Below are 24,974 nucleotides of genomic sequence, written 5' to 3' on the forward strand. Positions count from 1 at the left end.
CATACTTGTACACATTACCCAAAAAGTATTACTTTACTGAATGATTAAATGAAATACAGTACCATTGTTATTGTTCCCAGGCTCACCTGAACACAAACTAGTGGACTGCAGTCCAATTTCCTCCTTTCACCGACTGGGACGAATTTGAAGGACGTCTATATAACTGGGCATCATAGCTATGTGGTGGTATTCCCGTTATGCACCATGCTGGGTATGGCCAGGATGGGCTCACAATACTAGAATCAGAAACTGACAAAACTGTACAAATTAAAAAGGAAAGTACTGTACCTGAACTGCATTTTTATCAGTTACATTAACACATTAGGTAATACAGTACTAAGTTATGGAGATATCATTACAATGAAATATGTAATCTATTTTCCAAAGAAATATATATACCTGTACTGCATATATGTATGCTCTTTGATCACCTAAGTATTTAAGACAAGTTCTAACTTGTTAGAATTTCTCTTTATTTTACATTTATAACACTCACTGCATCTGAACATTTATACATCACATTTTGCACAATTAGAAAGAATCTGCTCCATTTATAACAAATATTAACATACAGTTGCACTGACGACTTCTCAGACGAGATGCAATCAGTAAAAGCTTCGTCACAAATAACCTTTCAATATATACAATGAGATCCTAGCAGCAGGCAGGTATGAGAATCTTTAGCTACAACAGGTCATGAAATAGGAAAACAGGATAGAAGTGTAGAGACAAAACAGAAGATTCTGACTAATGAGTGATAAAAATAAGCATTAAAAAACACCAAATATTGCAAAAGTATCTACACGTATTTACATAAAGACAAAAGCTAAACAACCAATAAATGAATTAGTTAAAAAAGGCAATTATTTGAGCCTACACTCACTCCTTCACTTATTACAACACACCAATACTCATTCTTTCACATGCATGCCCAGCCAATATACAATATACGTGATGTGCTATTCCCAATTCCATTCTACAAAACCAAATATTTTCATCTTACTGGTTCAACCCTTTGCTAACATGGATGCACTTTGGTAATTAATGCAGGCTAAATCCAGATTATTTAATTCAACTGAGGGACATTCCAGCAGTTCACAAGGTTTAATGAGACAGTTTTCAACCCTCTGACTACTAGAGTTTCCTTCAGTTGTGCAAAATCAATGTACAGTAAAATGCATTTATTCTAACCTGACTAAAATCCCTATCCCCTTTTAGCTCAGCTGATGGCCAAATGTAGTCTGACTGAAGGGCTGATTTGTTTAGTAACCAAAGAGATTCTCATCTATCTCATTATAAAGGCTCACTGAACTCAATGTAATCTCAACTTGGTATTAAAATTTTACAAGTGGCACTGTTCAGTAAGTGAAAAACCCACTGACTCTTGTGGTTAGCTGAACAAAATCATCCTGTGGTAGCCTGTGTAAAATAATGCATCCATTAAAGGCAAAAGGGTTAATGTACTGACTAAATTTTAAAACCCATATCTATGTCTGTTTCAATATATCTGTTTTCTAAACTACTTTGATGTCTTTAAAAATTGTACTAAACTGCCTTCTTAAGTACACTACTTTTCTCTTGTTTTTGATGCACTTGTGCATTTTATTCAGGTTAATACCAATTTTGTTCCAAGAACAGAGATCAAATCCATGAAGAGGCTAAAAATTTATCCCCATAAATAAGATAAAATTTCCCTCAGCTAAATTTTTGAGTGTCTGGTTTTAGGTGGAGGCACTCGCCATTCACTCACTTGATGTAATGCTGCTCTCGGGTGGCTGCCCTGTCATCTCTTCCTTCCTTCTTTCCTTTCTTCCTCTTCCTTCTGTCTACAGGTGACTCTACTGTACTGTACATTGAGTGACAAGCCAAATGGTCTCCTGTACACCAGGAAATTATTTACTACACTGGGTGGTAACCATATAACCAAGCTATGGCACCTGATGGTTTAGTGGGTAATTACGGCGCTCCAACAGGATTGAGCCTGTGTTGGTTTATATCCATGGGATGGTTGGGGTTTATTGCTCACATAATGCCACTCAGGGATGAATGGGGCTGGTCACTCTCATCTTAAATGTCAGGACATACCTGCCTAGCCCTGGCCTCCTATACTCCTCATGGGGCAATGCAGAATTAGATGATGTATGTATTTATGTCTAGTTTCAGCATGAATAAAATGTGTAAGTGCATCCTTAATCGTGAAAAGGGTAATGTGGAGTTTTAATGCATGCTGATATGTAATTCAATAAAGTATTTTATACTGTACACTATCATACTAGTACTTAAATTTCAAGAAGTGCTACACTCTATCCTGTTATATACACATATCTGTCTAAATACAGTAATTTCTATGCATACACAATATCAGTCATGATTTGTCACAATTTATTCTTTGCAGAATATGTACTACTTCTATCTCTATCTGCTACTTACTGTAATTTGGCTTAAAAAGTGATTGTAATTATTTGCATAATTTTAAAGAACCAGTAAATTGCATGAAAGCTTGGCTATCACCTTTGGTTGTAGTAATCTGTTATAGCAACATCTGTCACATTCACCTTGCAATCACAACATTATTTACTTAATAACAATATTGGCAGCATAATCTTTCATTAGAAAAAATCTGTGGCAAAGATAGACTTGTAAAATTCTGTTTTGGGGAGAAAAATATGTTTTCCAAAATCAACCTAACACTCCAGAGAAAAGTACTGAGATTGCCGTTGTCACATCTTGGTACTTAAATGTACCTGGTACTGTACTGTACAACTAATTTACAGCCTTCAGAAAGTTGAGTGTTGAAGGCACGTAGAACATCACAGTCAAGGCACAGCAGAAAAAAAGTGTTCAGTAGCAGTCACACAGTACCCATGTTCATCGGTCCAGAGTTAGTCTCACTAAATACTGTATATCATGGGCAGAAGGGCAGCAGGCATAGCCGATACTCTTGTGACCTTAGCACCTTTATGCAGTTCATGCCAGAAACAATGTCCATATAATATTTTCTTTCATATTACTGATACAACAAGGAACACTAATATAATCTTATGAATTTCTGAAAAATATAATTCATTTTCACTTTGGAATAAATCTTAACTTAATTGGCACTTGAATGTGAACACAATATTAAATATAATCTTTTAAATACTCTAGTATCCATTAGATCCTTTATCAAGGTTTCCAGAGAGCGTTGGATCTGGCCTCTTCCTCTCAAAGAAGCCAAGTTTCCACAAAATTAAAACAATAATTATAAGCACTAAAAGGCCTGCAAATATGGACACCAGAATGACCCATAAGGGTACTTCCTCTGGTGGAAGCTGGTCAAGCAGGTCTGGATATGCATAGGTTTCAGCTGATGCCACATCATCAGACTGATCTTGGTCATCCTTGATATCTTCAGGAAGGATTAGTGATGCCTTGGATTTGATGCTGACGTAGCTGACCCGAGGATAATCTTCAACCAGTGTTGAGTTCCATAATCTTGATCTGATGTGAATACTTCTTGACTGCTGTGCTCCCAAGTTGCGAATACTGCATCGGAAGGTAAAACATTTTGCTGTTGGAGTGCCATCACATTTCTGTAACAAACATCAAAATATGTATTACGACAGAGGTAGGCTGTATGAAAAAGGGAGAGTGCAATCAACAGATTATATGAAATATCCAAGAAGAAAGGGATGGGTTTACTGTACCAGTGTAGTACAGTACAGTAAAGACTTACAGTCTGAAATGCAACATTTAATATTTGCATGGGCACCACATCATATGCATTCTCCAAATCCACTCACACTCCATGCTGCCCTCCTGCAGCCTCCATAGCTTCTAAGTTTTCTTTTCCATATCAAAGCCTCCATAGCACTGGCAACTTTCTTGGTTGACCAATTCCAGTTATCAATACCTTTTTATACTTCCCCCTCTTCTCTACCACTGAGCTGTGGTACTGTACTTAAAATCTTCCATTGATTACAGTGCTTCTGTATCTCCCAATGCATCATACTATATGATATGTCTCCTCCCTCAACAACTATCCATTCAATCTTAACTAAATTTAACTTTCAGACAGTCATTCACAAGACTCCAAAACTAGTCTGCAAATACCTCATTCATTTGTAGCTAATAACACAGCATAATCTTGCATATATCAGAATTAACCCCTTCAGACCAATAGCATATTATGTTTAATCTTGTAAACTCCAGATGATTACTTTCTGCTGTGCAAAATCTCTACCATTATAGAATCACTGGGAGTTACTAAGAATTAAAAAAAAAATTGAACTGTAGGGGTGACGACTCGAGGTGCCTGGAACCACTGTCTGACTCTCTTCTTCTTCATTTCTGCAACATTCGCGGCCTTTCATCTAACTTTCGCTCTGTTGAGCACCACCTCTCCTCCTCCAAACCTCACCTTTTTCTAACGGAGACTCAGCTGTCTGAGGCAACTGACAGCAAACCCTTTTCTGTATCCTCCTACTTTCTCTATACTCATTTCAAAGCCAAAGGTGGCTGTTGTGTATACATAAGCAACGACTTATCTTGCTCTCGTGTTCCTGAACTTGATTCTTCTGAATTCTCCACACTCTGGCTTCGGCTTTCCTGTCATTCTCTGACTAAATATATCTGTGCTGTTTACTTATCCCCTAATTCTATTGACTATCAAAAATTCTTCGACTATCTTACTTCTACGATGGAACACATTCTGTCCATTTCTCCTTTCTCTGAAATCTCCATTCTTGGAGATTTCAATGTTCACCACCACCTTTGGCTCTCCTTTCCTTTCACGGATCCACCTGGTGAACAAGCCTACATCTTTTCTATCCTTAATGACCTAGAGCAGCTTGTACAGCACCCTACCCGTATCCCTGACCGCCTTGGAGAGAGCTCCAACATACTTGACCTCTTCCTCACAACTAATCCTTCTGCTTACTCTGTTAATCTTTTCTCTCCGTTGGGCTCCTCCGATCACAACCTTATTACCTTAACCTGTCCTATCACTCCAGTATGGCCTGTGGACCCTCCAGGGAAATGTCGTCTGTGGCATTTTGGAGCCGCAGACTGGGAGGCCCTCAGGCAGTACTTCTTTGATTTTCCCTGGAATGATTATTGCTTCCATGGCCGTGAGCCATCTGAGTGTGCCTTGCGCATTACAGAGGTTATTCTCTTGGGCATGGAAGCATACATTCCTTTCTCATATCCTTTGACTAACGCAAGAAAGCCTTGGTTTAATCACGCTTGTTCTAATGCTGTCCGCAACAAGGAGAAGGCCTACAAAAGGTACCGGAGCCAACCCACCCCTGAATCACATCGTCTTTATGTTTCTGCCCGGAATCGTGCTAAGTCTGTTCTTCGCTCTACTAAAAATAATTTCATCCATACTAAATGCTCTCAACTCTCCAACTCGAATTCTTCCTGCTCATTCTGGCACTTTGCCAAAAATCTTTCTAACAACTTTACCTCATCATCCTTCCCTCCTCTTTTCTACTCTGATGGTTCTGTAGCTATTTCTTCTACTGATAAAGCAGATCTCTTCGCACAGACTTTCTCCTCCAATTCCACCTTAGATAATTCCGGTGCTGTTCCTCCATCACTTCCCCCCTCTGACTTCCTCATGGCAGACATTAAAATTTCTTCAGTTGATGTATTTTCTGCCATCACTGGCCTCAGTACTAACAAGGCATATGGGCCTGATGGGGTCCCTCCTGTTGTTCTCAAGAACTGTGCTTCTGTGCTTACACCCTGCCTAGGCAAACTCTTTCGCCTTTGTCTGTCAACTTGTACCTTTCCTTCTTGCTGGAAGTTTGCTCTCATTCAGCCAGTCCCAAAGATGGGTGACCACTCCCAACCCTCCAACTATCGTCCAATTGCTTTAACGTCCTGTATTTCAAAAGTTTTCGAGTCAATTCTTAATAAAAAATTTTAAGGCATCTTTCCTATCACAACCTTCTTTTCGATCGTCAGTATGGGTTCCGTCAGGGACGCTCCACTGGCGATCTTCTCACCTACCTTTCAGACTCCTGGTCATCCTCCTTTCGGGACTTTGGCGAAAGCTTTGCCATTGCACTTGACATCTCAAAGGCTTTTGATCGAGTCTGGCATAAATCTTTAATTTCCAAACTGCCCTCCTACGGTTTCTATCCTTCTATCTGTGCCTTCATCGCTAGTTTCCTTTCTGGTCGTTCTATAGCCGCTGTTGTAGATGGCCATCGTTCTTCTCCTAGATCTATCAACAGTGGTGTTCCTCAGGGCTCTGTCCTATCACCAACTCTCTTCCTTTTATTCATAAATGATCTTCTAAGCTGTACATCTAACCCTATCCACTCATACGCTGATGACTCCACCCTTCACCTTTCCATTCGGTTCCCGCAACGCCCATCTCAACAGTTACTTCAACAAACAAGGGATGAGGCTATGGCACACCTAATGCCTGACTTGGCTCGTATCTCTGACTGGGGTAAAAATAATATGGTTGTCTTTAATGCATCTAAGACTCAGTTCTTACACCTATCAACCCAACAAAATCTTCCACAGGTATACCCACTAATGTTTAATAATATTCAGCTTAATCCTGCATCATCCTTGAACATGCTTGGGGTTTCATTTACTCGGGACTTATCTTGGAAAAATCATATTACATCTCTTGTAAAATCTGCTTCCAAGAGATTGGGTGTGCTAAGCCGACTCCGCTCTTTCTTTACCCCTGCACAATTGTTGACTCTATACAGGGGTTTTATCCGCCCCTGTGTGGAGTACAACTCTCATGTGTGGGGAGGCTCCCCACATACAGCTCTTCTCAATAGGGTGGAGTCAAAGGCTTTTCGTCTCATTAACTCTCCTCCTCTTACTGACTCCCTTCAACCTCTGTCTCTTCACCGCTCTGTTGCATCTTTATCTCTTTTCTATCGCTACTTTAATGGTCACTGCTCCTCTGAACTGTCTGCTTGCATTCCTCCACCTCTACGACGGGCGCGTAGCACCCGTCTGGCAGCAAACTCTCATCCCTTTTCTGTCCAACTCTCTAATGCAAGAGTTAACCGTTACTCCCAGTCTTTCATTTATGCAACAGGTCAGCTCTGGAACTGTCTCCCTCTGTCTGTATTTCCTGCTGCCTATGATCTCCAGTCTTTCAAACGCAGTGTGTCCAGGCATCTCAAAATGATCGGATCTTGAATTTGGCTCTCTATTGTATTTTGTTTTTCTCTTGGAGGGAACTGTTACTGCGGGCTCATGGCCTTTGGTTCCTTCTTCCTCGCATTAGATTTAAAAAAAAAAAAAAAAAAAAAAAAAAAATATTCCCTCTCTCATCAACTTCACTTTGATTTTCATCATTCTTGTTTTTAATTCACTCAAAACCCCATCCATATACCCGTACCATGAACTGAACTGAAGAACATCACACATCCACCTCACTCCAACACTGAATTTTTCAGATCCACATAAGCCATTTACTCTCTCCGGTTCTTATAATGCACTTTTTGATTCATAAAATCTGGCATTAGTGGCAATAAAAGAATATTTGAGGTGAATTGACCATGAATGCTAATGGTACTGTACCAGTATTAATTCTCTCAAGCTCCAATGAACTCTGCTGAAAAAAACTGGTTGGTGTCACCTGGAACAAAATGCTAAGAATTGTTCCAACCATGAGCAAATTATGCAGTCATAATCGCATTCTCTGCTCTCTGCTTTACTACAAATATTTGATCAATACATCACACACAACTCAAGAAGCAACACTTTCATCACTTACCAAACTTTCTGGTATCTGTCCTGCCTTTTCTAATAGTAATCATCCATACAACACCCAGCCAACTTATTAAGTATCATTTTTTCACTTGTTACGCATTGCCTGTACTTTTGTGCAAAAGCACAGTCACTGCTATTTCCAATCCACTGATGCAATTCCACTCAACAAAACACTATGGCAAATTTCCTACTAACACTTTGTATTCTCTCCAGCTACAACTTCTCATTTCTGTATGTACCTCATTACCTGCTGCCTATCAATTCAATCTTAGGACAGCCTTAATTGACATCTAACACTGGCACATTCTCAGGGCCACAAGCCTAACCATGTCAACCAGTGCTCTGCTCTCATCATTCAAATTTACACATTTCTCAAAAATGTATTTTCATCTGACCTGTCTCTTTATTTTGCTTGCTGACACTCTTCCATTTCCATCCCCAACACTGACAGACGTTATTTTTGTATTTTTAAATGCAATATAAAATAGAAGTTTTTATACTTACTAAATGAACAACTTGCATTGTTATCCCTGTCTCTGCATCTGTGACTGCTTGAGGCTTAATAATCAATTCCTTTTCACGTTTGATTCTCCTTAAATCTCGCCTTTTTCGTACATCTTCTTCTTCATGCTGGGCTGGGGAATCAGTGGCATCAGATCTACGATCCCAGTTTTCTGGGAAATCAGAGCTTTGAGTAACTCTTCTTGTGTATGTTATGGTTTCTCCAGTCTCTGGATCAATTTCAACACGTTTATAAGTTCCAGTCTCATCAGTGCCACTTGACTCATAATGAATCCTTCCAGAAGAATCATGTGGGTTGACTCTATGACCCTGTGAATCATCCCAGTTGACATGGTGTCCTTGGTGGTGTGCTCTGCTTCTATCCTGGGGTGAACCTAATTCCCAAGTTGTGGTTCTTAAACCAGAGTTTCCTGAGTGCCCATAGGAACCAAAGTTACCACCGGTACTGTGCCTTGAACTTTCATGGCCATCTGCATAATGTTGCCTGTGACCATCATTGTGTGAGTCATGACCACTGTAAGTTCTTCTGGAGCTTGTGGAAGTTCTCTCATTCCAAGTTCTTCTGTCTCCATCAGACCTATCATTCCAATCAAAGTACTGCTTCCTGTTGCCACTTTCATCAGTAACTCCATGACTTTCAAACTGACGTTGGTTTTCACTGTCACCTGCTGTTCTGCCATCTTCATATCTCCTATACCCTCCCTGTGACCTGGTGTTCCACTGACTCTCTGATCGTCTGTCATTGATATCTACATCACTTCCTTGATAGCTTCTACTTCCATAGTCAGCACCAGCAGAGCTCCCTTCCCTTCTATGATCAGTGCTGGCAGTGCTCCCTTCCCTTCTGCTAGTATATGTTCTGCTGTAGCTCCCCTCTCCCTGTCTCTCTGGATACGCTCTATGTATATTTTCTTCTCTGTGACGGCTTCCATAACCATCACCGGTAGTGCTCCCTTCTCTTCTACTGGATTTGTATGTATATGTTCTGCTGTATCCACCCTCTCCTTGTCTCTCTGGGTACTCTCTATGTACATTTTCTTCTTGGTGATGGCTTCCATAATCATCACCAGTAGAGCTCCCTTCCCTCCTCCTGGACTCATATGTTCTGCTGTAGCTCCCTTCTCCTTGTCTCTCTGGGTACTCTCTATGTACATTTTCTTCTCTGTGATGACTTCCATAATCATCACCAGTAGTGCTCCCTTCCTTCCTCCTGGACTCATATGTATATGTTCTCCTGTAGCTCCCTTCTCCCTGTCTCTCTGGGTTCTCTCTATGTACATTTTCTTCTCTGTGATGGCTTCCGTAATCATCGCCAGTAGTGCTCCCTTCCCTCCTACTAGACTCAGATGTATATGTTCTCCTGTAACTCCCTTCTCCCCGTCTCTCTGGATACTCCCTGTCATGAACATTTTCTTCTCTGTGACTACCACCTTCTGTCCCCCAGTTATCTCTTTTATTTGACTGATCTGTCCAGCCATAATGCTCTGTGGTGGTTCTGGTGGTATCTCCAGACACATGAGTTTCCCCAGTGTGACTGGTCCTTCTCTCTCCACCATATGTTCTATAATAATAATCTTGACCTCTGGAACTGTCATAATCCCCTGTCTGACTTCCATGGATAGAAGAATCTACTCTCCTGGAGATGCTTCCTTCCTTCCAGTCTTGATCTCCTTCAAAAGTATTTAATCTATCAGAGCTCTCTTTATGGCCAGCTCCACTCTGACTGTACTGTGACCTTCCCCCATGGCTCTCATAAACGACTCTCTTCCCTTCAGGTTCCTCAGAGCGAGTTCTACTACTGGAGGAAGAGGATGAAGAAGAGGATGAAGTATAAGTACGCCTGTACCCTCCACCTTCACCCCATCTTCCTCCAGGAATATCATTTTCACCATCTTCCTTAACAGTTACTTTCTTGGTCTCCCGATGACTCTCATGGAATCTTGTTGTACCATCAGGTGAAACTCCAGAAGAGGTGCGAGTGCGATCATATTCCTCGAGAACAGTGCCTTCATCACCTTCACCTTCTATATTATTTTCATCAAACTTTGATCCTGGCTCATATGAAGATGAGACTCGGCGACTGTACCGTACATGAGTCCGTCCATGATCCCTGCCAGATGCAATATTACTCTCATCATCTTCACTAATGTCTGATGAAGACGATGCCGAATAGCCTCCAGATGAAGAAGTTGAATAGCTTCCTGAAGATGAAGATGAGGTGGTTCCAGATGATGAACCTCTGTGAGTTTTCTCAGATGTTTTGGTGGTAGTTTTCTTGTGGGTTGTTGTGGTATTTGTCACTTTCTTAATTGTTGTTGTTTTGATAACCTTTGTTCCTGATGTTGTGCCACCAACAGTCCCACCCTCATCCTCATCTTCTGGCTCCGGTGGGGTGGGTGCAGGATAATCTGTTGACTCAACTTCACCTTCACCAGTCAAGAATTCCTTCTGGTCACGGCGGAGATGCAGTGGATTGATCCAACGAGGATCAATGTCACACTCCCCAACTCCTGTGAAAAATAAATGAAACAGAGGTAAAATAAAGCCTGTGTTAAAGTGCTGCCTCAGCACAAACGATCACAAGAGTAATCCGTCACAACTAGTCAGAGGAACTTTTATCTACTGTACAGAAAATATAAAAACGCTTAACCTTCGAACTGAAAGTGTTCTATCAATACAATATAGCTACATTCTGTTATGAGTATCAATATAAGAGAAAGCAGATAAATCAAGGGAAGTACAGTATACTATACAGTACTGAAAATATGCAACCACACCCAAACCTTTCATTAAGCTATTTTGAACCCAGTGAAACAAGCAACCAAACGGATATATGATCAACAAGTATTTTTTGGCACAGTACAGTACAATTTACAAGATTCAGTTAACTTGGAAGCATAGATAACATCAACTGGTGCAAACTCAATACCATATTAAATATTACTTCTATTACTACTACTATTACTGCACACTCCCAAAAACAATTACTGTAAATAACTAACTAACCATCCACTATAGGAGGATCAGTCATGTAGAGGAGCCACTTGCCCTTCTCCTTGCCATTCTCCACCTGATATGGCCACTGCACCTCCACCTGGAGCTCATTTACCCGCCATGGTCCTTGGTTGTCCACCACGTATTTGTGTGTCACCTCACTTCCAATCTCTCCAATATGCTTAATGGCTGACTCTCCCACTACCTCTCCTCCATAGAACACTTGCTCAGGTGTCACAGACCTGTCAACGAAATTATAGTTTACAATAATTTATATTAATACACATATCAAAACTCTTAATTCTGTATCATCCATGCATTCATTACCTCTGCCAAGGAGGTTATGTTTTCACCCCAGTCTGTTTGTTTGTTTGTTGGTTGGTTGGTTTGTGAGCAGGATTACACAAAAAAAATACTGGACGGATTTCCATGAAACTAGGCAGAAAAATGGGCCTTGGCCCCGGACACATTTCATGAAATTTTGTGCAGATCCAGATAAAGGTGTGGATCCAGGATTTTTTTTTTTTTTTTCACTTTCTTTAACACTGCAAGATAAGGTATTGGTGGAGGTATGCACTCTACTGAGTGCCATTCTAGTTTATAAATGTATTTATGATCAGTTAAATGTAGTAGGTGAGGGTGCTCACCATCTACTCACTCGAAGTAGTGCTGCTTTGGATGTCTGCCCTTTCCTCTCTTCCTTCCTTCCTTCCTCTTTTATCTTTTTTCCTTCATTTTCCTCTTCCTTCTGCCTATGGATGACTTTACACTCCCTCTTCTGTCTTTCTTTCCTTCACTCTTTCCTCTTCCTTCTGCCTATGGGTGACTCTACACTGATATGCCAAATCATTTCCTGTACACCAGGAAACCATTTACCATGCTCAGTGGTACCATATATCCAAATTATGGTGCCTGGTGGTTTAGTGGGTAATTAAGGTGCTTCAATTGGAATGAGCCTGTGTAGGTTTATATCCTAGGGGTGGTTGGGGTTTATTGCTCACATAATGCCATTCATGGATGTGAGGCTGGTCACTCTCATCTTAAATGTCAGGACCAACCTGCCTAGCCCCGAGCTCCTATGCTCCTCATGGGGCGGCAGAGGATTGTATGATGGTTGGATGGATAATTTCTACACAATACATCAATCCTGACAGGAAAAAAACAAAAAACCTACTATACTGAATAAATACAGGAAAGCTTCTTCCACCTATTCATCATCAATTACCAGTACTTTAAGGAAATGACATAAACTCTTATACAAGGACATACAATGAAAACCCTACTGTTCTACACAGATATAATAAACTTCTTGCACAAATCTGTGCAAAAACATTAACCTTTCACATTGAAACACAACAACTACCTGTATAAGGCAGATACAATAAATATATTACTGGAGCCAAATCAAATACCACATACCCAATAATTGATATTTCTGCTTGTTTGATGACTTCCACACGAAAATGTAGAGGCTCCTGTGGAGTCTTTTCAGTAGATGATGAGTTAGTATACACTATGAAGTCAATGAATCGTGTGTCGAAAGGCTGTCCAGATTCCCTGAAGGTCAGGACCATTGCACCGGTAGTTTTAGTAAGAGGGTTGCCAATGCCACACACTAACATGGAATCAGAAACTCGGCTGCACTGGTAGGATCCACCCTGAGAATATGTTAGAACATATCAGTGTCATGTTAATGAGATGCTGTTATGTGGAGGACTGTTATGTACATCTGTTGCACTGAAAGATGGTTTACTATTGAAGTGGGGGACTAAACTTTGTGGTCTGGACGGAGGTATGTGAAATTTCTGGAAGGGTAATGGAAATATAATGACTTGAAGAATGATGGGTGTCTCAAGATGTGAAAAAAAAAAATGCTTACAAGCTGCTGGGGATTAGGATCTATCTGCACTGAATACTGATATTTTGATTCTCACAAAATACCAGTAATGTAAGAAAATCTAGAGCAAACACTTAAACTGACAAGAAAATGGTCTGGATGTGAAACTGGTCCCAGGAGGTGCATCTGATATTATATAACTCAGCAGTACACTGACAAGGCTCTACACCTTAATTACTGCATCTGATATTCTAATACTCCCTCGTACAACTTGCTCTTAAACTGCACAAAATTCTTCTTGCAAGACAGGCTGATTGTGAAATGGTCATAGGTAACATAATCATACACTAATTTTAAGCTATACACCTGGAAAATACAAATCTCCATTCCAAATACTGTATATAAAATTTGAATGCATACCTCTGATTCTATTATTTCAAAAACAAGGCCATTGTGATGCTGAATGATAAGCGACGACTGATAAGCTGGTTCTCCCCTGTTGGTGACTTCCACATTGAGAGGAACAGTATCCTGTTCTCCAAGCCGTAACACATAGTGAGTGTCCTCCTCATTGCGTTCCAATGTCATCCAGCCCTCAGTATGAAGATCACTCTCGCAGACATCGTCATCACCACAGTCCTTGGCGAATGTTCCCATAAAATACCTATAATGTTAAGAAGCACCATTTATGACACTGTTCTGCAAAGAAATCTATATGAAAGTCTCATGAATGATAAAGACAACTGCTGATTATGTCCCACAATGGGAAACAAATTCTATTGCATTAAGCTACACATGATAGTGTTCCAATACTGATAGGAGCACTATCCACTCATTCTAAGGCAAAGCTGAAGTTTTCAGCAGAGATATTTAAGGAATTATACTAATGTGGATGAGTACTAAAGGAAGTCAGTTCTGTCAATGGATGCATTACAAACAGAGGTAGTACAGTATCTGATAAGCCATAAACAATGCTAGCTGCTCACTGCTATCTTACCAATAACTTTATAAGACATATATTATGAGTTTTAATTCAAAAAATTATTTTCCTGATGTACAGAAATTTGACAGGAGAATTACAACACATATTCTTATTTCTATTCAAAATTTATATACAGTGTATATATATATATATATATATATATATACTGTATATATTTTTTGTGTCCGACTCTAGACATAGGCTTCACAGCCTGCTACCAAGGCCCAATAGTCCTCCAACATATCATACACCTCCAAGTCACCTGTATGCCTGTTTCTTCCTCTTCTTTCTTTCCTTCATTCTTTTCTCTTCCTCCTGTCTACAAGTGACTCTACACTGAGTGACAAGTCAAATGGTTTCCTGTACATCAGGATACCATTTACCACTCTGGGTGGTAACTATACAATCAAATTATGGCACCTGGTGATTTGGTGGATATTTATGGCACTCCAATTGGACTGAGCTTATGCAGGTTTATATTCAAGGGGTGGTTGGGGTTTAATGCTCACGTAATGCCACTCAGGGATGAGTAAGGCTGATCATTCTCATCTTAAATGTCAGGACCAACTTGCCTAGCCCCAGGCTCCTACACTCCTCATGGGGCAACACAGGATTAGATGATGATGATGATGATGATGATGATCAAAATAAATAAATAAATAAAGGGTTATATTTCTATACAATACCTAAGAGCCTCCTGTTGGTTGAGTATCGGGTAGTTGTCAATGTCAGGGAGTGGTGCACCCTCACTCACTGGCCGTGGTTCTCGCTGGATAATCTCGTAAGACAGTTTGAATCTTAGAGGGCGCATGATGTTTCGTGGACCATCCTGAAGAATTTGCAACACTTACTCAACAATCAGTAAGAGTAAAGTCTCAATTATCCTGCATAATTCAGCCAAGCCCTATGCTGGTTAAAGAACAATGCCGGATACTGCATAGTACCCCCCACTGGCATAACATTCGGCGTCGAGCCAGATACTGCATCACTATTCATCTCAAACCCCTGTCCTAAAAACTTTCCCATGAGTACAAGATGAAAATTAAGCATAAAGTACAATAAAATAATGATACAGTACAGTAATACAGTGCTGGCTGGCTACCGTTTACGAGTTGGTTGAAACACCTCAATGCCGGATACTACATTGAATCGCCAGTTACATCCCGTTTTGCCACCGGATATTGCATAATTTCACTGGATACTGCTTTAACAGTGCCAAGCCAGCAGTGCCAGCTATTGCATTGGACCAGATATTGTGACAACGGAACAACTGAGAGCTTACTGTATAGCCAAAATCATAACTGGAAAGAATGGAGTGGCTTAAATAAAACATACTGATTCAGATGCATCTTATCATTCCCTCCCTCTACAATCTTCTAACATGCACTTAACTATAATCTATGTCTGTCATCAAGTTCTTAATCGTGTGAAGCTTTAACTGAGGAATTACTGCGCAGGAACCATTACAGCCAAGCCTATACTAGTTACCTTCTTCGAGATGAATGGGTTTGCGGCAAGCCTACCAAAATCCTAAGCACTTAAAGGTAATCAACATACACACCTGACAGCCATTACATTAATGAAAAACCTCCTGTGTCCTCCAAAGGATTTAAACCTATACAGGATGGGCAAGGCTGTCATTCAGACTGGTGTATTCTGCCACTACACAACTAAAGTGTTTGAAAATGACACCAGCTATACAATACACTATATACAGCATATATTTTATTCTTATTTCATTTTAACAACTTGAACCTCACTGCTCCTACAGTATAACTCTCTCAACTGAAAAAAACGATCTGACATTAGATGGAAAAGAATATTAAGGGTTGTCCTGTAACCCAGAAAGCCATTCACTGTACTGCAATGGGTGGCAACCACATACCATAACTAAATGAGACCTGGTGGTCTACTCCAAGTGGATGGTTTAAATGCATGGGTTGGTTGGCATATACAGGCATGGATTTAGAGGCTGACAAATGAAGTAGTGAAGGAATGCTGTGGGGTGGATGTGGATGTACTTGTGAAAATTAGAAGAATACACTGAGGTGGTTTGGACATGTGGAGAGAATGGAGAATGAAAGACTGACTAAGAGGGTGTATGTAGGTGAGGTGGAGGGAGGGAGAGGGAGGGGTAGACCGAGGATGAGGTGGAGGGATGGAGTTGAGAGGTATATGAGGGAGGGGGGAGTGAGTTGGGGGGAGGGTAGTCAATTGGTGGGTGACAGAGTGACTTGGAGGTGTTTTGTCTGCGGCCACCCTTTGCGGGATTAGGGCGACGGGCTATAGATAGATAGATAGATATACAGTACATGAAATAATTACTGCACTGTATATTGCATTTGCCTATATTATTGTACTCCCATGATTAAGACAAGTATAACTAGAAAGCACTCAGAGTGCACATATCTCTGCCACTCCCATTGAAAAGGATCTGGATCTGCCCCCAAATCTAATCAATTCCTTTTTGGTCCATGGCCCACCTTTCCACAAAATTTCATTGAAGTTCATTGAGAACAAATGAAGATACTGTGCGGGATACTCCTGACCTGGATCCGGATTTGCCCAAAAATTTAATAATTTTTTCCTTGGCCCATGGCCCACCCTTCCACAAAATTTCATCAAAATCCGTTCTCAGCTTTTTGAGTAATCCTGCTAACACATCCGTAGATATAGGATCCAGATCCAGATCAATTCTTTATTGGTCCATGGCCCACCTTTCCATAAAATTTAACTGAAATTCACATTTCCACAAAAGTTAATTGAAATTCATTGAGAACTTCTGGAAATATTGTGCGGGATACTCCGGGTGTAAATCTGGCCCGGAATTTAATAATTTCTTCCTTGGCCCATGGCCCACCCTTCCACAAATTTCATCAAAATCCATTCATAACTTTTTGAGTAGGCTAATCCTGCTAACAGACAGACAGACAGACAGACAGACAGACAAACAAACAAACAAGCCAACCAACACAGGGCAAAACATAACCTCCTTGGTGGACATAATAATAGTGCATTTGATCTGACTGTTTAAAAAGATTAAGTGGCATATAAATGTGCAAAGAATGATGCCCCCCTTTTCCAAAGTGCCCTGGTTTACTGCTCATACAAAGTCACTCAGGAGTCAGTGAGGCTGGCTGACAAGCCTAGTTCCAGGCCCTTAGAGTCATGTAGGGGCAAAACAGGATTAGAAAATAAAATGTCTAGACCATGAAAGAGTTCATGTTACCAGTATTAACTGGCTGCTATGATTTCTTCTCAGCTGGAGAGGGGGGGGGGGGAGTCTGAAACTAGCAAAATAATTACAGTATTTGAAAATTCGTGACTGTGAGGAAGTTGCAATGGAGAAAATGAAAACATTCACAATCTGGGCACTTGCCAGAACAAAATATTTGAGCCGTCCTGACCATGAGAGGGGCACGAGGGAGAAACTGAAAAGAACTCACAATCAGGTAGACAATTTCTCGGAAGCAACGGAATTCGCCCATTTCCTCAGGGCGAAGGTTAATATCACGCTCCACTACACTGGGTTTCTCCTTGAGGCCATCAGAGAACCGCACCCGGGGAATGGGACGATCTTTGTACACTCGTTCCTCAATGGTGTATTTCAGTCGCAGAACTGTCCTTGTGCCAGCACTGTTGTCCATCTTAAAACATGCTCCAAACGAGAAGCTTGAAGATAATACCAACATTAGTCAATTATGCTCAATTAATTCTCAGATACAGTAAGTTTTTGCCACATGTTTGGATTTTTTTTTTTTTTTTTTTTTTTAATATAAAGCCAAGATTGTAAACTGGGAAAACAGACAAATCAACAACACAGATATCAATTAATCTTTAATGGGAACAATTATGGTAATTTAATCTGGACTTATATGGAAAAATGACTGCTAAAAGAACAACATATAACAAGGATTGCAACTAAGTATACCTGACATCTAGTACAATTTGGTTTAATTCATGCCATTAATGTATAACCCAACTTTATCACTCTCTCAGTTACCAGGTGTTCCAGAACGTCAAGATATTTTGCCTCATCTTGTAATGGTACTATCGGATATATTTTGCTGGTTTTCTAGAACTTAATAAAACACTACAACACTACATTCTCCAGCATCTTGCTCTTAACAAACACATAAAAAGCATGCTACTTTTTACATTCTCTCTAGCTTTTAAATTAAGAAAATGAATGTTGTTCCTAGTACCGTATATGAATTATCTGTTACTAATGAATTAATAACTTTCTTGCCTGACACCTAAAGTTGCTGATGAGCATTATTGTTCTCTCCAGCATGCCAAAATGACTTAACAGGGCCATAACCAACTCATCTATACAGGTATCCCATCACAATTTTTTTTTTTCTCTCTCTCTTCCATTTTTTTATTCCACTGTATTGTAGGTTCAGCTTTATTTCTTCAAGTCTAATCCTTTAATCACAGTTTTGCCCTTTCCTCCCTGGAGACCCTATACCTGTATTGCATTCTAGTGTGAGCTATTGGAGGGTTCAAGCTTGATAAATTTATGTACCAACTACAATGCAATGGCGTGCAGTGAATAATGGGCAACAGAATTTTTTCACTACCATGACACCAAACTATAATTTACAGTATCAAGATATAATTAGCTTGATAATATATGGAAATATCTTACCATGTTTCAGGTGAATCAGGGTGTTCAGTGCAGCCTTTTTTGCTTGGGTCAATGTTCTCTAGCTGACCCTCTGATTCTACTTTAGTCTGGATATCAATGATGGGACGAGCTCTGTAAGGAACATAGTTTTCTTTTTTATCTATCTTAAAATATAATCTATTGGGATGGCATGAGAGAACTAACATCAAAATACAACTTTTAAGGCTTTAGGATCTAGAACACCAATACTGTACCTGTACTGTACTGTAACATAACCAATGTATTACTAGACATCCATTCAACTTTCAGTACTACAAAAATATTCCTTCATATCTATGCCATATATCAATACCACATGATGTCAAGTGTTCTACTGTACTGACCTGATGAGGAAAACTCGATCACTGCAGAAAGCAGATGTTACGAGGTCTGGGTAGCCGTTATCATCTAAATCCATCCCACCACTAAGAGAGTACCCAAAAGCATTGTATGGCACCCCTGGCATATCCTCAGCATGGATCACCTGAAAAGAAGTATTATAAATTAAAAACAATGTACAAGTACTATACTATAAATACTGTACACAGTTTACATTTCACTGGTGCTAAAGAGATACCCTTACTGGTACCGGCTTGTACCAACATAAGTCAGTGGTTCCTCTGACAGATTTTGCAAACACATCACAACTCTTTCCCTGTTCCTGTAAGTAGGACGGTGGGCTACCAGAAAAGGGCAACTTCAGCCTGGAGGCCATCAGGTTCATGTTTCAGATGAACCTGAGCTACAACATCTGCTACTACTGTACTATATTTCCACTGCTCAACTCATGATATTCACTGCCTCCTATGAACTTCATTTTTCCAATACATAACGCTTTCTCACTATTCTTTTTTGTTTTAATCTAACAGTACATCCCTGATTTTAAAACTAACTGTGGCACAGGGTATCCATAAACTGAAAAATCTATCTATTGTCAGACGCCTCAATCCCGTATGGGGTGGCCACAAACAAATCGCCTCCACGTCGCCCTGTCCCCTGCCATCTCAATGCCCTGCTCCCAACTCACACCCCCCTCTCTCAAATACCTCTCCACTCCATCCCTCCATCTCATCCTTGGCCTCCCCCTCCCTCTCCCCCCCTCCACCTCACTCACATACACTCTCCTCATCAGTCTCTCACCCTCCATCCTCTCCACATGGCCAAACCACCTCAGTGTGTTCCTCCTAATGCTTCCTATCACATCCACATCCACACCACAATGCTCCTTTATATCCTCATTTGTCAGCCTGTCTCTCCATGTGACTCCACAGGCTCCTCTTAAATAACTCATTTCCACTGCTCTCACTCTTGACTTGTGTCCTTCCAACAATGTCCAAGCTTCATTTCCATACGTAAGAGTTGGTATCACAATACTGTCACGTAGTAACTTTTTCCCTGTTTCTTATCACTGCTTTCAAGGAACCAGCAACTTTTCTTCCCTGCTGTACCCTTTAAAGCACTTCACCCTCCAAAAGTCCATCCTTACTCATCACACTACCCAAGTACTTAAACGTACTCACATTTTCCATTTCCTCACCATCCAACCTCACTGTACATTCACTGACTTCACCTCTCTCGAAGATCATCACTTTACTCTTCCCTACATTCACCTTTAGATTCTGTTTCTTACACACTCTCCCAAACTCATCCACCAAGCCTTGCAGCTCCCCTTCGTCTTCACTCAACAATACTGTATCATCTGCAAACAACAGTACAGAGAGTTTCCAGACACTACCCTCTCTCACCAGGGCCACTCCAACATCCACTGCCCTACCTTGTACCTCTTTTATTACCCCATCCATGTACAGATTGAACAACCATGGAGACATGACACATCCCTGTTTCAACCCAACCTTCAAAGAGAAAAATTCATTCAGTTCACCATCCACACGCACTGCAGCCTTAGCACCCTCATACATACTCTTCACAGCATTCAACAACTTCCCATCTACTCCATATATTCTTAATACTTTCCACAATCCTTGTCTATCCACCCAGTCATATGCTTTCTCCAAATCCATGAAAGCCACATACAACTTCTTTCCCTTCTCTAGAAACGTTTCCACTAAAGATCTAAGAATGAATATCTGATCTACACAACCTCTTCCTTTCCTAAAGCCTCCCTGTTCTTCTCCAACCAATTCCTCTGTTATTTCCCCAACTCTGTCAATAAGTATCCTACCATACACTTTTCCTATTACACTAAGAAGACAAATGCCCCTATAATTACCACACACTACTTTTTCTCCATTTCCTTTGTACAAGGGAATAATTATACCTAACTTCCAATCCTCTGGGACTCTACCTTCCTCCCAGGCACATCTTCCACATCCATTCTACTACTATCTCTCCCCCATGCTTCAGCACTGCACCACACACTCCATCAATTCCTGGGGCTTTCCTTCATTGCTTCCACAACTTCTATCCTACTGATTTCTTCCTGTCTTTTCACCTCCCTCCTTCTCCCAGCCATTCCCCAGCCACTTATACTCGCATTACTTCCATCCTCTATGTTCAACAATTCCTTAAAGTGTTCTCTCCATCTGCTCACTTTTTCTCCCTTCTCCACTAGTTATCTACCATTTTATATCTTACACTCCCCTGCTAACTTCACTGCCACCCTGTCTTACTCTCTTCACCTCTTTCCAGAACATTTTCTTACGGTCCCTCCACTTTACACTCAAATTCCTTCCAAATTCCTCATCCACTCTCTTCTTTCTCTTACTAATCTTTTCGCCTCTCTCTTCCTTTCTACACATGACTCTCTCTTCCACCTCTCAACTTCTTCAACGCCCCTATTTCTCATCCATTCATTGTATGCTTTCTTCTTTTGTGCCACAGCCTGTCTCACCTCTTCATTCCACCATGCTGTTCCTTGCACCCCCCTCCATCTTCTCGTCACCCCACACACCACATCACATGCTGCATATATTTCTTCTGTGAATATCCTGCACACACCTTCCATGTCCCCCATCTGCTCCAGTTCATATTTACCCAATTGTTCCTCCACTTCTCTCTTATATTCTGCCTTTTTCTCATCTTCTTGTGACCTTTCCATTCTCCTTGCAACTACTCCTTCCTCCTGTCCTTACCTTCTTCTATTTCTCCATCTTACTTGGATCTTGATTCTGGCCACCACCAAGTAGTGGTCTGAAAGTCCACTCCCCCAGCCTCTGTAGGCTCTTGCATCCATTACACATCTTCGCATCCTTTCATCCACACACACATAATCAATCATTGCCTTCCTTTCATTCAGTTCACCACCCACCCTTCACATCACTCGCCATGTATACCTGTGGATCATTTTGTGCCTGAAGAGGGTATTGGCTATCAACAACCCCTTTCCGGCACAAATGTCCACTAACGCACTGCCATTCTCATCTGTCTCATCAGGCACACCCCTCTCACCAACTATTCCATCCACCTTCACATTCTCAACTTCACCAGTCATATCACCAATCAAAAACACTCTCTCATTCCTTCCAAACTTTTCCATGCACACTTCCACATCTGTCCAGAACTCTTCTCTCACTCTGCTTGCACGATCTTGCATTGAAGCATACACGCACACAATCGCCCACATTTGTATTCCAACTTTCAATATTACCCACACAAACCTTGACCCAACTGATCCATACTCTCTTATGTTCTTCTTCCATCTTTTACTCACAACAATACACACTCCTTCTTTTGCCCTCTCATTCTCACCTACTCCTGCACACATACCTCATCCATACTTCCATTCTCTCACACTCCCTCCTCTCCATTTAGTTTCAGTTACTCCACATACATCCACTTTCACACCCTCAAGCACCTGGACAATCTCTCTCTCTTTCACCTCATCATTCGCACCCCTTACATTCCATGTCGTGATCCGTACCTTGTCCATTGTCCGGTTCTTGGTCATCTTTTGGTCAGTCCTTGTCTGAGGCTTCTTGTTCGTCTTTTTAGTTAGCTGTTTTCTGGGGAGGGGCACTAACCCTCCACCAACCCTTTTAGTTGCCTCGTACGACAATGGTAAAATATTCTCCAGTTCAATGAACATATATAATTTAAGGAAAGTTAACTACCTGGGTATCTGCAGGCTGCTTGGTCCTTACATAACTCTTTCTCTTTCAGTCACTGTCGCTTTCTCTCAACTATGTTTCATACCGCTCTCTTCATCCATACTTCCTGTAATCTTTAAGGTTATCCTAATGCATTCTTTATCCAATCAACAATGCCATATCTCACTCAAATGCCACAGAAAAAATGAAAGATGGAAAGACTATTTTAAGAATCTGATGATGGAGAGTAATGTGAGAAAGGCGGTGGTAAATACATTATAATATGGAGGTGAATAGGGAACAAATATGGTACATGAGAATGTGACAACAAGAGAAATGAACAAGCTGTATTAGAGGCTGCAGAACAGTTGTAAACATTACAAAATACTGTAAGTCCCTATTAAAAGTTATTTCTTTTTGCTGCTATGTTCTCAGTAAACTGAGGAAAACAATTGCATACTACTATTTCACTGTCACAGATGAAGCTAATTTGGCAGTTCCCTCCAATTTTCAGCAGCAATTGTGTGTAAAAAGTTGTGACATTTTAGAACAACGCCCTTCCTTATAACAAAGACTTACTGTACCATTATAGTATATACCGCAGGAAACCGCTCTTCGGGACTGGTTGCTTGCCTGTGGCTGATGGGTCTTCTCAGCCAGAGAGATCAGGGTTACTCAACAACTACACCAGCTAATGAGACATCTGTTTATTCAATGCTTTTCCACTGTGGCATTACCTGAGCTGGTTCTACAATAAGGCCATCACTGGAACCAAGGAAGATGTAGATGACACCACGACCTTCATAAGGGGCACCCACAGCGATGTCCTTGAAGCCATCATGGTTGAGATCACCCATAGAAGTCATTGATGATCCGAATCTGCTCTCACCCTCAGCTCCTGGGAGTGTGAAGGTAAATTAGGTTGCTGGAGAAGGTGGAATAATTTACATGGTAATAAAAATGCACAAGAATCTGGATAACTGTAATAATAATTATGATGCACTGAATGTACACTGTTTAACATACAATACTTGTATACTGCTTTCTTTACAGCATACAGTATTTCTAATACTGTACTATAAATATCCTGCCTTTGGAAAATACTTAACACTCGAAACTCTCCAGTTGATTATACTAAAAACTATAAGGTTCAAGTGTAAACAACAAAACTGCTATATTAATCAGGATTAAATGCAATATATATCAATATCCGAGCTATAACAACAAATTACAGCAATACTCAGCAATGCCCATGTACAACAAAACGTATTAATGCAAGTTATGCAATGTATCAATAATTGCTAGTAAGAATCCATGTATCTAACCATCCATTACTCAATCATATAATGCCAGATCAAGTGAATATGGACCCTAGGCTGCAATAATGTACAGTATTTATTTGAGACATTTAAAGCAAGGATGACAAGTTACATTGATATGAGTAGCACTAAGTGAGAATTATACCTCAACCCTTAAGGGCCACAGCCAGATGAAGTAACTCAACTCACTAAATCACCACGTGTTCAAAAAATAATTTTGCATAAAAATATCAGTACTTTTTTTTTTTCAGGAATCAGTTCTCTGTTCAGATGTAGTCACTTGCACAAATCTGTCCACTGTTATATTAGCCTACTTAACAAAATGCTTAAAAATACTGCTTGTCTATCTATCTACCTATTTATTGCCAGACAATTTAATCCTATAAGGGGTGGCCACAAAGAAATCACCTCCATGTCACCCAGTACCCCACCACTTCGTTGCCCTACCCCCCAGGTCACACCCCCCTCTCTTATATTCCTCTCCATTCCTCCATCTCATCCTTGACCTCCCCCTCCCTCTCCCCCCCCTCGACTTCACTCATATACACTCTCCTCATTAGTCTCTTGCTCTCCATCCTCTCCACATGGCCAAACCACCTCAATGTATTTCTCCTAATGCTTTCTATCACATCCCCATCCACAGCACAATGATCCTTCACTTCCTCATTTGTCAGTCTGACTCTCCATTTAACTCCACATGCTCCTCTCAAGTAACTCATTTCCACTGTTCTCATTCTGGACTTGTGTCCTTCAAAGTCAAGAGTGAGAGCAGTGGAAATACTGCTTGTGATGTTGCTATAATAAATCAATTATTAATACAGTATAAAGTATAATGTAACACTAACAATGAATTAAAGATGACACAATACAA

At 40.6% G+C, this 24,974-nt stretch overlaps 1 protein-coding gene across 4 annotated transcripts in view; it reads right to left on the reverse strand.

The window, feature by feature from the left end:
• Positions 1 to 374: 374 nt before the first annotated feature.
• The window catches only part of LOC145400125 (uncharacterized), a 414,061-nt gene continuing 389,461 nt past the window's right edge, over positions 375 to 24,974 (reverse strand). For 3 of the 4 annotated variants that reach the window (XM_080272647.1, XM_080272640.1, XM_080272659.1), the window contains 10 exons: positions 23,522 to 23,682; positions 19,083 to 19,222; positions 18,721 to 18,831; positions 17,516 to 17,741; positions 14,756 to 14,898; positions 13,508 to 13,751; positions 12,670 to 12,908; positions 11,263 to 11,492; positions 8,239 to 10,766; positions 375 to 3,572 (listed from right to left, as the gene is read on the reverse strand). In XM_080272647.1, coding sequence (XP_080128773.1) covers positions 3,144 to 3,572; positions 8,239 to 10,766; positions 11,263 to 11,492; positions 12,670 to 12,908; positions 13,508 to 13,751; positions 14,756 to 14,898; positions 17,516 to 17,741; positions 18,721 to 18,831; positions 19,083 to 19,222; positions 23,522 to 23,682 — 4,451 coding nt within the window. In that variant the 3' untranslated portion in view covers positions 375 to 3,143. The remainder of the gene's footprint in view (positions 3,573 to 8,238; positions 10,767 to 11,262; positions 11,493 to 12,669; positions 12,909 to 13,507; positions 13,752 to 14,755; positions 14,899 to 17,515; positions 17,742 to 18,720; positions 18,832 to 19,082; positions 19,223 to 23,521; positions 23,683 to 24,974) is intronic. The other variant, XM_080272653.1, reaches the window with a different exon arrangement.

The sequence above is a fragment of the Coenobita brevimanus genome, chromosome 6 (assembly GCF_032717465.1).
Source record: "Coenobita brevimanus isolate Jiangsu-jjx chromosome 6, ASM3271746v2, whole genome shotgun sequence".
Taxonomy (NCBI): domain Eukaryota; kingdom Metazoa; phylum Arthropoda; class Malacostraca; order Decapoda; family Coenobitidae; genus Coenobita; species Coenobita brevimanus.